The sequence below is a fragment of a genome, unplaced genomic scaffold (genome assembly GCF_019419815.1).
Source record: "Pyrus x bretschneideri cultivar Hongxiangsu unplaced genomic scaffold, Pyrus_bretschneideri_v1 Contig38, whole genome shotgun sequence".
Taxonomy (NCBI): domain Eukaryota; kingdom Viridiplantae; phylum Streptophyta; class Magnoliopsida; order Rosales; family Rosaceae; genus Pyrus; species Pyrus x bretschneideri.
Genome location: NW_025999701.1, coordinates 2,760,651 through 2,773,987, shown reverse-complemented (window position 1 = coordinate 2,773,987; position 13,337 = coordinate 2,760,651). Strand labels below are relative to the sequence as shown.

Below are 13,337 nucleotides of genomic sequence, written 5' to 3'. Positions count from 1 at the left end.
GAGCAGACAATCCTCGATGAAGAAGATGCCTCATGCAAGGGAAAAATGAGTTTTGTTGTCCAGATGCGTGGCTCGATTCCCCTTTTCTGGCCACAAGAAGCTTCAGGACTTGGTCTTAAGCCTGATATTATATGTAAGAACACTATGTGATGTATATTAATTTCATTCGTTCTGAATCATATGCTACATGTCACATACATTGTTACAAGGGTGATTGGAATTAATCATTTTTTGCATGTTTTTATTCTGACTTTAGTACAGAGATATGACCCCATATATCAAGCTACCAAACTATATTTCGAAGACCTGGCAATGAGATATGGCAACCCAGTTATTGTGCTTAATTTGCTCAAGGTTTGTTTGTTTCTAAATGCCTTCTGAACAGATGCTGGGACGACGTTTATTGTTAGTCCTCTTTACTATTACTGCATGTGATGGGACAACATTTTTATGTGTTGGATGACCAATTACTATTTTATTCTTCTTGTTTTCGTTTTAATTAAATGGGGGTGGGGGATTCAATAAATGTGGAATTCAGATCATTATGAAACACCCTTTTTCATTATGTTGTACCTTTTTCAACATTGAGAAGAGATATATCACTAGATCGAGAACTAGTTGATCACAGAATATTTACCATAAACAAACTATGCAATCTTTTCACCCAACCTATGTAAACTCTAATAAACTAGTTATGTATGTCAGATAATAATTGTAGCATTCCCTATTTATTTGGTATTTCAGTATTTGTGTTGTGATCGTGCTCTGTTTTCATCTGTTACAGAATCTTCTTCGCCGTGAGCCTCTCAAGCTCGTAGATGGCAGCCAATCTCATAGAACTTTTGTCTACATAAATGATGCTGTTGAAGCTGTTATGTTGATGATCGTAAGTGAATAAAAATCTCTTTTGCTCAAATTTTTATTTAGCATGCAAAAGTTGCTCAGTAATGTGATATGTTTTCCTCAGGAAATCCTGCTAGGGCCAATGGTCACCTCTTCAATGTGGGCAACCCTCACAATGAAGTTACTGTAAGGCAGCTTGGTGAAATGGTGACTGAGGTGAAGAATTCTTTTTGATAGCGTCTTCTTTTTAGTTAATGGACTATGTCTCCTTCTTTGCTTCCAAAAGTTTTCGGCCAATTTTTCTAATGTTATATTTTTATGGTTCAAAAAGTGTATAGATGTTGCAGTTGATCACTCATCATTGGAGTGTGACTAATGCACCTCCTGCATTTTCAGCACCTACTGCTTCAGCCATGAGTGCTCCATTGATTGGGGAGCCTACACCCCTTACTGAGGCTACTTCTAGGGCGTCCCAAGTGCCTGCATCATCAACGTCATCAGTGTCAGTTTAGCTGTTCAGTGCACGGTGGCCTCACCAGCGCCGTCGCGATTCGGAGCCTTCTGATCACACTTGGGACCTCCCAGCCTTCTAATCACCGATGCCCAGGACGAGAAGATGAGTATGATCTTACGGGCCTTACAAATGTCCGGTGTCCAAATCACGATGCCAGCACTTGATCTTGCTCCACCTTCGACCTCTCAGCCACTTCACCCAGCAGATACCCAGTAGCCTAATGCATCAAACCTAGACAACTACTTGTTGTAGTTTTTTCTTTTATGTTTGGACATCTTGTACGTACATTTTCATATTTTATAATTAAATACTTTTTCTTGGTTTATTAATTATTTTATAATTTAATTAAAATTTTTATAAAAAAATTTTTTTTTTTTTTTTGAAAAAGGAGAAAAGGGATTGCGTGACGAATAAGTAACTTGTGTCGCGCAAAAGGCCTTTGCACAACACAGGTACTATCATCATGCAAAAGGCCTTTGTGCGACACATGTACTGTCGTCGCACAAAGGCCTTTTGCACAATGACAGTACCTTCGTCGCACAAAAAGCCTTTGCGCGATGCTTTGTGCATGACGAAATTGTTGTTGGGCTAACTTTCAGGCAGTGTTTTTTGACTTTGAATGACGCATGTACCTACATCGCACAAACTTTTTTTGTACTAGTGTTGATTTGGTTCAGACTGATTTGGTTTTGAGACCACCAAAATCAAAACCAAACCAACCAATTTTGTTTCAATTTGGTATTTTTCGACTTTGGTTCAGTATTCACTTTGGTTTTTTTTGGTTTTTGGTTTTTTAAATCCACCCCTAACTACAATGATGGAAATGTGAGCAAAAAGTTTCAAATTTTTTAGTTTAACTAAGAAATTTTAAAACCAAGGATTTCATTAGCAGTTTCAATTTTGTTTGGAAGTTCGTAACTTTATTAGTAGTGACGAAATCCCTTAAACAATTTTTCACTCAACTAAATTTATAATTAAATTTTGAGAGAAGAGTTATAGTTACTTAGTAACAAAATTTCTGTTGTGGCCTATTTACGTGAAACGGAATAGAGAGGTCCATCAAGAAAGAGAGAATGGAGAAATTGTAGAAATTTCTTATGTGTATGTTATTTCTCATACATAATGCCTTTATTTTATGATAGAGAATGAGGAGAGGATTAACTTGTCATTCAAGTAAATGCAATTCTATAGGGAAAGAATAGCTAGTAATTAAATATATCTAGGATTTACACACAATTCAAGAATATTGATAACAAATCATATTTTTTATTTTTTTAAAATAAAATTAAAATGAGGTTATAAAAGCGTAGAAACAAAACTAGTGTTGCTAGAGAGACTATTACTTAAATCATATTTTGTTGACCACATATTGATGCGGTTGATAGTTTGATTTCTTTTTTTATGATTTAAAGAAAGAATTAAATTGTCAACCGCCACATCAGAGTGATCTAAACATGGTTTAAAATCATGGTGTCCCTAACATTCTCATAAGGATATTGAACAAAACATAATATGGATGACATGCGTTAGCACGTAAACAAGACACTCGCCTGTGGCCTTACTCACAACCACTTGCTCCTTGTCGTGCGTCATTTGTTTTACTTTTAGTGAATTTTAGTATTTTGATTTTTGTCGTCAAACTATTTAATGTTTTGATTTTATTTTAAAAAGAAAACTCAAAAATCTTAAACTGTTTTTACAAAAAGTACTTGATGAGCTTTTTTTAGATTAAATTATATTTTTACTAAGAATTGATTTAAAAAAATATTTATAAAAAAAAAACACTTTCACTCATTTAGAAGCACTTTCCAAACGAAAACGAGATCAAATTCTTCTTCGTATCATCATCGGAACTCTCCCACGGATGCCTTCCCCTATGCACTTTTGGTAGGCACCAACACCACCAACTCCCGCCTCATTTCTCCATAACTAAATCATCCCATCTTGGCATTCCCCGACCCCACCACGTCGTTCCCCTCCGGCACCACTACCCTTGATACCCACACCCACGACCAAACCGTCGCAAGTCTCACCCAGAATCCAGTCTGAGAATAGACCCTGGCCCCATCCCACTAAAACCTTATCAAATTTCCGGTAAGTGAAACAGAAGGGTTTCAAAGTCAGTCTTCTCCTATTTCGTGATAGTCCCTGAACAGAAAACTCCCAGTCTCCGCTTCCCTTTGTGCAACATCGGGCTCCTTCCGTGCGAGGGTTTATGTGGACTTGTTTTACTGTACTTCGCCATTAATTTCGAATCAGCTGCTAGGGGCAGACGGAATTTCATCATCTGCCTCGACGGAATTTGAGGGCAACGATTTCCATTCTTTTGCCAAAAAATGACCGGTATGAAAACCGATGTGTACCCAAGAAAAATAGTTTCCCAACGAGGCTAAAAAAACATCACTAAAGTCTAGCGGCAGCATACGTCGCCGTCTCTAGTAACTTCCACCCCTTCTCCAGTCCGATTGACATGGCAACTGCCACTTTACCCACTTCCCCCAAAAATAACCAAACCAATCTGTATTTACTCTTTTTACCACAATAATCACTCCAGCTATGATTTCTGTTGCCAAAATTAAAAAAAAAAACTTGGAAACCAATTGGGCAAAAAGATCGGCAGCCTCATAAAAAATATGGTACAGCTTGGAGTCTGACTAGCACACCCTCAATACTCTCTGCCCACCCAGCTCTTGCTTTCCAAATCACCCATACATATATTTTCAGGTTTACCACCTCCTCCCCAACCACCACATACAACACAGACTCATCTCTTATTTTCTTTCTCTTGTAATTTTTTGGTTCCTTCTCCCACCACCTGCACCACCCGCCGCCGCCTCCTCGGTCTCTCTGCCCCTCTTTCTCCTTTCATACTAGAGCATACTACAGCCCCAGAATCCCAAAAGGATTAAAAGGTTGCAGTAAATACCATTAGAAAGGAGGAGAGGGGTCTCTGTGATGCCCTCATACCGCTACCATCCCAAAACATTAAAAAAAAAAGACACAAATACAAATACTATACCCCAAATAAAATATTACTGTGATATATGATCGGATAAAGGGTCCCACAAAAAAGTGCATAATTACATAAAGCTTTTGTTGTCTTTTCTGTCTGGGTGTGATATTGACTTTGCTGGGCGAACCAGAATCTCTGCGGTGCGTTTGTTGATCGTGATTTGATAATGACACCCAACAGCGACGACAGCATCAATATCAATGGCGGTTCAATGCTACAGAGCCAGGGACTGCCGGAGTCCAGAGGAGGTGACGGAGGTGGTGGGCACGTGGTGGAGGGCAGCAAGGGTCTGAAGAAAGGGCCGTGGACCGCAGCGGAGGACCAGATTTTGATGGATTACGTGAGGAAGCACGGCGAGGGAAATTGGAACTCGGTGCAGAGGAACTCGGGCCTCAACCGGTGCGGCAAGAGCTGCCGCCTGCGGTGGGCCAACCATCTCCGCCCCAATTTGAAGAAAGGCTCCTTCTCTCCGGACGAGGAAAGGCTCATTCTTGAGCTCCACTCCAAGTACGGTAATAAATGGGCTCGCATGGCTTCGCAGGTACCTACTATTTACAAAACGCTTTTGGAAAAAGCAACTTTTATTTTTCATCATTTCATCTTTTCGCCTGATTTCATTTCTGGGTTTTTGATTTTTGGTGCTGCAAATAAAATCCATGTTTTTGTTTTTGTTTTTTTTTTTTTTTTAAAGAAACAAAATGCTGGAATTTGACTGCTTATTTTCTTCCTTCTCCTGCTTTTGAAAAAAAACAGCTTTTTTTTCTGCAATTACTTTCTGTTACGAAACAAACACTCAATTAATTTTTCTTTTTTGAGTTTTACGTTTTGGTTTTTAGTTACCTGGACGAACAGACAACGAGATAAAGAACTACTGGAACACGAGGGTGAAGAGGAGGCAACGCCAAGGATTACCATTATACCCCCATGACATCAAGCAATCCCAGTATTCCTATTCCCATTCCCATTCCCATTCCCCACCCACTTCTCTGACCATACCCAACGGAGTACTAAACCCGCCCAACACCGATAATTCCCCATCCCCAACATTTTGCTTCCAAATCCAAAGCCCCACCCAAACCCACCACCACCACCACATCCCTCCGCACTCCCCAACTACTCCATGTCTCTCTCCTCTCTCGTCCCCTCACCAACCCAAACCCACTTCTCTTACTTCCCTCCCCCTCTTTGACCCCACCGCCACCGCCTCCACCTCATCGTTCTCCTCCTCTACCCCCTCCTTCACCTTCCACCGCCCCGCCCCGATCCTCGGCGCCCCGCTCCGCTACAAACGCTACCGCGACTCCGTTGGATATTCCCCGCCGATCTCCCCAACCCCGCAACGGTACACTTCGATTCTACGAACTAGCTCGATGCCTGACATCGCCTCCTTTCAGTTGACAGCTGCTGGCACTAGCACGATGCCCGATATATCTTCCTTTCAGTTCCCGAGGACGTTTAACAACCCTTTCCCGCCAATGCCACCAGCACAGTTCGAGTACTCCGACGGTTTGTTGTCGCCTTCCGGCTCAGTTTACTCAGTCCAGTCGGAGCTCCCTTCAAACCAAGTTTCCCAAATGCACTCCGAGATTACCATTGATGCCAACGTAAGCTCAGCAGTGGCGGCGGAGTCAGTGGCCGATGAGAATAACAGCGGTAATGGGCTGCTGGAAGACATGTTACAAGAGGCTGAGGCATTAGCTCGCGGTGGCGGCGGCGGCGGCGGTGGTGGAAACAATAATTCACGGATGAGAGGAAATGGGATGTTGGGTTCGTTTGATGACAAGCAAGTGTCGGATGATTATGGCCGGTGGCTGCAGTCTACAACCTCCATGGCTAGCTCATTATTCGGTGAATTATATTTATAACTTTAGTTCAGTATTTATTATTTAATTTCTGTTGCTTTTAAATACCACTGTTTCATTGTGTGCATGCAATTCAATTTGTCAGACAAATCTGCGCCTCTAAGCGAGGAAGTCTGAGATAATTACAGCTCGTCTCATGCTCATCCTTTTAGTTCCTTTGTGCCCAACCTAGTTCTCTTCCTCTCTCTCTCTTCCCTAGGAATCAGTTTTTCTTTCTCAACTTTTTTTTGTTGATTAATCTGCTTATCATAAAGAATTTACATTTTTTTCTCTCTATATACATGCAGAAGCAAAACCAATCCATGATGATCACCTGAATTCAATGCCTGAAGACTTGTCAAAGCTGTTCAGCTTCATCCCTTCAACCGAGCCAGTCTCCGATTGGTATAGCGACAGCGGAGAACTCTCCAATGGTCACTCGTCTGGCGTGACGGACACCAGTTTGGATTTTGACTTGCAGCATATGGCCTCATTGTTCCCCATTACTGCCACAGGAGAGCATGGGAGAGCCTCTAGCTCTTGGGATAACTTGCCTGGGATTTGCTGAGGATAGTTCCATCTACATACATAACAGAATAGTATATATAATTACATATTATAGAGAGTGAAATAAAAGCTCTGATGGCTTAATTAAGAGAGTGTATTTTTTTTTTTTTTAAGTAATTTTCCTTGATGGTGTTTGTTTTCATCATGGTTATCATTGTCTTCAGACTTACCAGCCTGGTATATATTGTAATATTAATTTATGTTTATGTAGAGAGCTGAGCTTTACTGATAGATAATGGTATTCTACGTTTTCTTTTTTCCTGATCAATAATGGATCCTACGTCATTCTTCGTTTCTGATCGCCTAGGGTTTCTGGTTCTATTCGGTTCTTTTCAATTAGCTTGAATTTTAAAAATTCACCTGCTTGCAGTGATTGATTCTCTAGGATTATGATTCAATAGGATAGCGTTGGGTTTTTATCAGTCGCATCTCTGATTTTGTTCCTTTTGTAAGCAGCACCAGGACGAAGAAAGCGACTCAACTGTCATAATTTGATTTCCGTTTTTAAGGGCTTTTTGAAGAAGCTAATTGTTTTGGCTTCTTTTGATGTCCTTTTTCTTTACTAAGCACTGTGACATCCAACACATAATGTTACAGATTTTATTCCTGTCTCGGTTTGCGACAGGTGGGTGCCCTGTGACGAGGGGTAACAACTAACAAGTGGTACGTCTTGTTACTTTCAATCACTTATATCTGAATGAACTGCCATTTGAAGTAAATATTCTTTTAGCCAATTCTTAATTGAGTTACATTCTGCATAAAAACCTTTAAATGCTAAAATTTCAGTTCACGTAAAGGTACATCTTGTTACGTTATGCCTTAGTCCATTACTAAAGAACTTCCATTTCATTTCATGTTTTATTATCAACAGCGTTAATACTTTTGCAGCTTTCAACATGCATGTTTGACTTTTATTTACCTATTACCAAGTGACCAGGTGTTTTCTAACTCCTCTTTGACATCGTAACTTGTTTACATTGGGTTTTTTTGTTGGAATTATTGCTGTCAAATTTACTGTTTTGTTTCTTTTATGATCATGCAATTGATGACCTTAGTTTTGGTAACTGAACATTTTTTTAACACGCTTTGATGAACAAAAGGATCAAGTGACAGGTGAGCGAATTTTGCGGGTTGAATTTTGGATGCAGAGCACCCGGGTCATGTAAGTTGGTTGTGTGATGGTACTTTTGTTTCCATCTAGTAGAGAATATAGCTAGTCTCCGGAAATAACTAAACAAACAATGCGCCTATGCACAATCTTTTGGTTTGTTCTGTTACAGGAGTGGATGGAGAAATACTTGGCTCGGCAACAAGTTGAAGCAGTAGGTTCAGTATGCATACGAAGCATTCAGCCATTGATGAAGGTATTTAGGTCATCTCCAACTGAAGGCTGGTCAAAAGGCTCGTTTTAGCCCTCTAGTCCTCCAAGAAATTAATATTTTAATGAACAGTATAGGACCATATTTCTTACCATCTCCAACCGAAGGCCAAATGGCCATAGGGCCAAACATATTATTTAAATTTAAAAACTACAACTTAAATTAAATGCACATTTAGTCATTTACCATGTATAAATGCACATTTACCATCTCTAATAGGAAGCTTATATTTGGAGCACCCATTATATTTGTCCCACATTCGCTGTGGAAGAGGTTTGAGCAATAAAACCTGCTTATAAAAAGCAACATCCCCACATAGAACCAATCACCTTTCTAGGCCTTAATTAAATATTTTTTTAAAAAAAAATTGGCCCAAAAAACAAAATGTAAAAAAAATTATAAATAAATTAATTAATTAAATTCATAAATTAAAAAATAACGGCTAACTGACGTTAGCTAGCTATTGAAAATCAAAATTTTTAGCCCAGCCCAGGGTCGGTTGGCTAGCTCATTTGAACCGACCGGTTGGCCTTTTGGCCCATTTTGGTCCAATGGAGCCCACGAGCCATTTGGCCTGACCCTTAGTTGGAGACAGTTTTAAGGTTATTTTCGGCCTTCTAGACCCTTCAGTTTGAGATAGCCTTAGTGTCAACATCTTAGTACCTTATTGCAGTATGCATACTAAGCTTTCAGCCATGGCTAACTCGAACAATCTACTAAGAAGAAGACAGATGATTGAGAATTGTTATGTGATCCATATTGAAATTGTCACCAAATCCTGCCGCTTGTTTTAATTCCACTTGTACATGTTTTAGCATAAAAACCTCCATCAAAGGCAGAGAAACATATATTTTAACACCTATATATACAAGTTTGCTTATTTCAGAGTTGAGACAATTTTTAGGTATACAGAATTGTTTGATGGCTTTGCAACTTTCCTTTTTGTCACCTATAGATGTTCGAAGAGATACAGCACAAACCCCTCCCAAATTAGGGAGTATCAGATTCTTTAGTTTACACTATCTATCATGCATGTTTCTGATGTGAGATACTATAGTTGTCTCAAAGTTTTAGTGAAGTTGTACTTTTAAGTCAAGTGATTTAAGTTTAAAATGATCTATTCAGTTTTCATCGAGCGAAAAGTAGTCTGCTTATGTTGATTACATGCTCATTGTATTTGTTGTCTACTCTAAGATACTGTCATCGTTGAGTGACTCTGATTTCTAAGATACACAATCTCTGCTTGATTTCATCAGAACTAACCGAATGTGTTTTCACTGCTGTAGGTCATGTAGAGGAAACCATCTTCATCTTTGTTTTCCTCGTAGATAGCAGACATCATAGCAGCTGTAATACCACAAACCCAAATACGCGTTCAGGAATAGGGACCGACATGGTATGTATAGTATACATGACACATTTTTGGAGTAGGATTCTCACCAGTGGGTGGCAAAATGTTATTCACAAATATAAATATGGCCTTCTCGGCACTGAGCTTAATCCTCTTTCGGACTACATAAACAAACTGCCCAACCGTCAAATCAGCAGGAACCAGATACCTGTTTCCATCATTGACCATTACAAGAATGTTTTACAGATATTGGTGACTTTGATCACATCAGTAACTGAAGATAATCCAACTGTAAAAACATATACTCAACACTTACAAGTGCACAAACGTGTATTCTTATGACATAATGAACTTACAAAAGTATCTCTACACAGTTGCAAGTGTTAAAAGAAAGACATTTTTCGAAACAATAACGTTCTGAAAAATTGCAGGGTGCCAGAAAGCAAGGCACACAAACACAAGATAATGCAGAGCTGATCTTTTGTACGACAGTCGCATATAGGTTTTACACGACAAAATTAATCCGAGCCGTCACAAATGTAGTCCTTGAATTAGATGACTGACACAGTCCTTCTCCACTCTCTCTCTCTCTCCTGCCCAACCACACACGCTCTCTCTCCACTACTTCCCTCCCCTTCTCCCTCCTCGTCAGAGACCCCAACCAAGACAAGATTGGGATGCGGATCTCCAATGAAAGCATCACAAACCAAAGACCAAATCATAAAAATCCGAAACATGAAGATTTGATTGGTTTGAATAAGGCAAGGTTACCTGCCAAAAGTTTTAGTATCCCTACCACACCAGAAAAGGTTTCATTTAAGAATATTTCAATGGTGTTGGTGAAAATTTAGGCCGTGATTTGGTGGTGGTTGTAGTGCTTTTTTGGAGTTAGGATGGTGGTGGGGTGGAGGGCAAGGATGATTTTCTCGCTTGTTCTTTTGTTTGGGGTGTCCAACAAGGAAGATGGAAAGAGAGGTAAGAGGTGGAGAGGAGGATAGAGTGTGGTGGGGCAGAAGCGAGAGGGGAATGAAATTAAAGAAAATAAAAATATTTTCCTTGATACACATGTCAGTCATCTAATTCAAGCACCACTTCTGTTTCTACGGACGACTCGGATTAATTTTTTAGTGTAAAATCTATGAAAATTGCAGTTGCGCAAAAGATCAGCTCTGTATATGAACTTCAAAAAGACAACCTTCTAAACATTGGAGAATGCTAGTAAGCACACCACACGTAAGCAAGTCAGAATGAAGCCTTGACCTTACCAAAGAAGTGTGTGCATGTGTCTCTCTCTCACTCATCACATTGTCGAAATTGAAAACCTTTTGGAAAATTGCATAACTCGATCAAGAAAGCCTCAAGGAGCAATCAACAAAACAGGAAGAAACATGATTAAGAACAGACAAGATACAAAGAGCATATGAAATACAAACGGAGACTGACTTTTTGTTGTCAATGTCTGGTATGTCACTTCTTTCAGCCTTCTCCACAATAACCTATATAAACACAATTAAAGAAGAATAAGAAAACACATAATTAAAAAAGAACCACATATGACATGAAGCACATGAAAAAGGATCTTAAAAGTGTTATTACAAGGCACTGCAGTTCAAGTCCAAAGCTAAATGAGTTCTACATGAAGAACTTATGACCATTGATGAAGCCCCTTCAGAAGGCACAACTCAAACATAAAGCATGTGCTATTTTTGCAACGTTCAAGGGTAAACACATTTTTTTTGGATTTAATATTTGTATTAATTAACATTTTAAGAAGTTAAATTTGATAATTTTCAAGAAAGAAGTTAAATTTAATAATTTCCGAGAAAGAAGTTAAATTTGATAAATCACATTGTGCTTAGGCTCTACAAGGCCTTAGCTTCTAACTGAACAATTCAGCCTTCATAACACGGCCTCTTCATGAACTAGAAATGATACTCAATAGTCAATATTCATACCGGAATTCTGTCAGGATACTTCTCCCTGATCCGAGCAGCTTCTGCCTGCCTCCTTTCTGGAACAAAATAATTTAAAATAGTTTATAAGGAACAAACAAATAACCAGCCGGCCTAGATATACTGGAAGATGTAAGAAACATAGTTTGATGCTGCCTTTCCATGACCATTCCTACACATCCAAAGTTAAATAGTTAGGCAAGCAACACCATGAGTGGTTAGTTACTTCGATACGCGTCCATTTTCATTCGCAGGCTCCAACTCCTATTCATTTTCACCTGCTCAATATTCTTTGCTTAATTCTCTTGCATGACTCCACTACTACTAATTTAGTAAATCCAGAAAAAAAGAACGTCACACAAAGTATAATTACAATTTACAATCAAAACAGAAATGTCTAGATCAATTCAATCACATAACCACAAGTAAAGAACATATGTTGGGAGAGAAAACTATCATCCCAATCAAATCTTAAAACAGCAACAACCCAGATCATATAACTCACAATCATACAGAGGAAGAACAAGAATTGGGGAAAAGAAGTGAATTTCACACAAAACCCAAATCAAAGCATTTATCTTAAACCTAATTGAATACAACTTTTAAATCTTTGGTTCCACTATTAGGGAAATTGCAAGATACACATCGATCAACAAAATTCAGGGTCACTCAAGATCAATCACAATCCCATCAGCACAAAAAACATAAAATACTTGTGTGTTTGTGTGTTTGTGTGTTAGAGAGAGAGAGAACCGAGTGGTTGTTCGAGCTTGAAGGAGCTTTTGGCCATGGAGGATTAGCTTTGACTGTTTCTGTAGCACTTCTGAGTTCCAATCAACCGCAGAAAATGAAACAAATTAGGGTTTCTGATCGAAAATGAGGGTAATAAAAAAATTACAAAAGAAAAGGCCCCTTTCTTTATTATAAACTTGTTACCAGAATATCTTATGAAGAATAAGAAAGGAACAAAATTTGGGAAAGAGCGAGAGAGAGGAGAGAAACGTTGACAATTGGGAATCTGAGGCCATCTCTGAGGGCTGATCTCGTTTTAGCCATTTGGTCCTTCAAGATTTTTCAAGATATTAATATTTAATAAACAGTACAGGGTCATATTTGTCTTCGTCTCCAACCTAGGGCCAAAAGGCTAGAGGGTTCGTTTTATCCCTCTCACAAAAAACCACCTTCAACTGAGGGCCAAACATAATTTATTATTTAAAAACTACAACTTAAATGTTGTTTAAGTTTCATGTTGTTAAATGTTTTTTTATGTCATATAATTTTTATGTTGGTTAATGTATTAATATTGTTTAATGTTGTTTTATGTTATTTAATTTAATTTAATGTTGTATAATGGCTTACGAGGTTATAGAAAAAAATAAAATTAAAAAAAATGAAACAAATTTTGTGAAATAGAAGTTATAGGAAAAAATGAAATTTAAAAAAAAATATGAAACAAATTTGTAAAATAAAAGTTATAGAAAAAAATAGAATTTAAAAAAAAATATATGAAAAATAGAAGTTATAGGAAAATTTTTGTAAATAAAAAATAATAATAAAACTGTTAAAAAAAATATTCAAAGAATTCTTGTCGGTTATAGCCGACAAGAATACATTTGTATTATTTAGTATAAATGTATTAATGTCGGTTATAATCGACAGTAATACATTTATATTAGTAATACAATGTATTCCTGTCGATTATAACCGACAGGAAATCCAACATAAGCAAAAAAAAAAAATGGCCAGCCCTCTAGCCCTCTCCAATTCCGTGGGGCCCTCTCAGATTTCAGAGCCTTCTAGCCTAGCCCTCGGTTGGAGCCGATTTTCAGTCTATTTTCGGCCATCTAGCCCTCTGAACCCTTCGATTGGAGATGGCC

The 13,337-nt window shown here is 38.4% G+C and overlaps 2 protein-coding genes across 2 annotated transcripts; one reads left to right on the top strand and one right to left on the bottom strand.

The window, feature by feature from the left end:
* The first annotated feature begins 4,429 nt into the window (after positions 1-4,429).
* Positions 4,430-8,142, top strand: LOC103931043 (transcription factor MYB120-like). The gene is made up of 3 exons (XM_018643449.2): positions 4,430-4,911; positions 5,207-6,218; positions 6,520-8,142. The coding sequence occupies exons 1-3, from the start codon at positions 4,537-4,539 to the stop codon at positions 6,777-6,779; spliced, it is 1,647 nt and encodes a 548-aa protein (XP_018498965.2). The 5' UTR covers positions 4,430-4,536; the 3' UTR covers positions 6,780-8,142.
* Positions 8,143-9,257: 1,115 nt separating this feature from the next.
* On the bottom strand, positions 9,258-12,480 carry LOC103931025 (autophagy-related protein 8C-like). Its single transcript, XM_009340433.3, has 5 exons — positions 12,214-12,480; positions 11,464-11,519; positions 10,952-11,004; positions 9,598-9,716; positions 9,258-9,504 (listed from the first exon to the last, which is right to left on the bottom strand). The coding sequence occupies exons 1-5, from the start codon at positions 12,248-12,250 to the stop codon at positions 9,416-9,418; spliced, it is 354 nt and encodes a 117-aa protein (XP_009338708.2). The 5' UTR covers positions 12,251-12,480; the 3' UTR covers positions 9,258-9,415.
* Between the last annotated feature and the right edge of the window lie 857 nt (positions 12,481-13,337).

What these genes read in the sequence shown, in the direction of transcription:
- LOC103931043 (XM_018643449.2), top strand. Translation starts at nt 4,537, where the DNA reads ATGACACCCAACAGCGACGACAGCATCAATATCAATGGCGGTTCAATG. An exon ending in GGGCTCGCATGGCTTCGCAG is followed by an intron (nt 4,912 to 5,206) that starts GTACCTACTATT and finishes TTTGGTTTTTAG; the next exon opens with TTACCTGGACGAACAGACAA. An exon ending in CATGGCTAGCTCATTATTCG is followed by an intron (nt 6,219 to 6,519) that starts GTGAATTATATT and finishes ATATACATGCAG; the next exon opens with AAGCAAAACCAATCCATGAT.
- LOC103931025 (XM_009340433.3), bottom strand. Translation starts at nt 12,250, where the DNA reads ATGGCCAAAAGCTCCTTCAAGCTCGAACAACCACTCG. An exon ending in CAAGCTCGAACAACCACTCG is followed by an intron (nt 11,520 to 12,213) that starts GTTCTCTCTCTC and finishes ATTTTGTTCCAG; the next exon opens with AAAGGAGGCAGGCAGAAGCT. An exon ending in CCAGACATTGACAACAAAAA is followed by an intron (nt 9,717 to 10,951) that starts GTCAGTCTCCGT and finishes TGATGGAAACAG; the next exon opens with GTATCTGGTTCCTGCTGATT.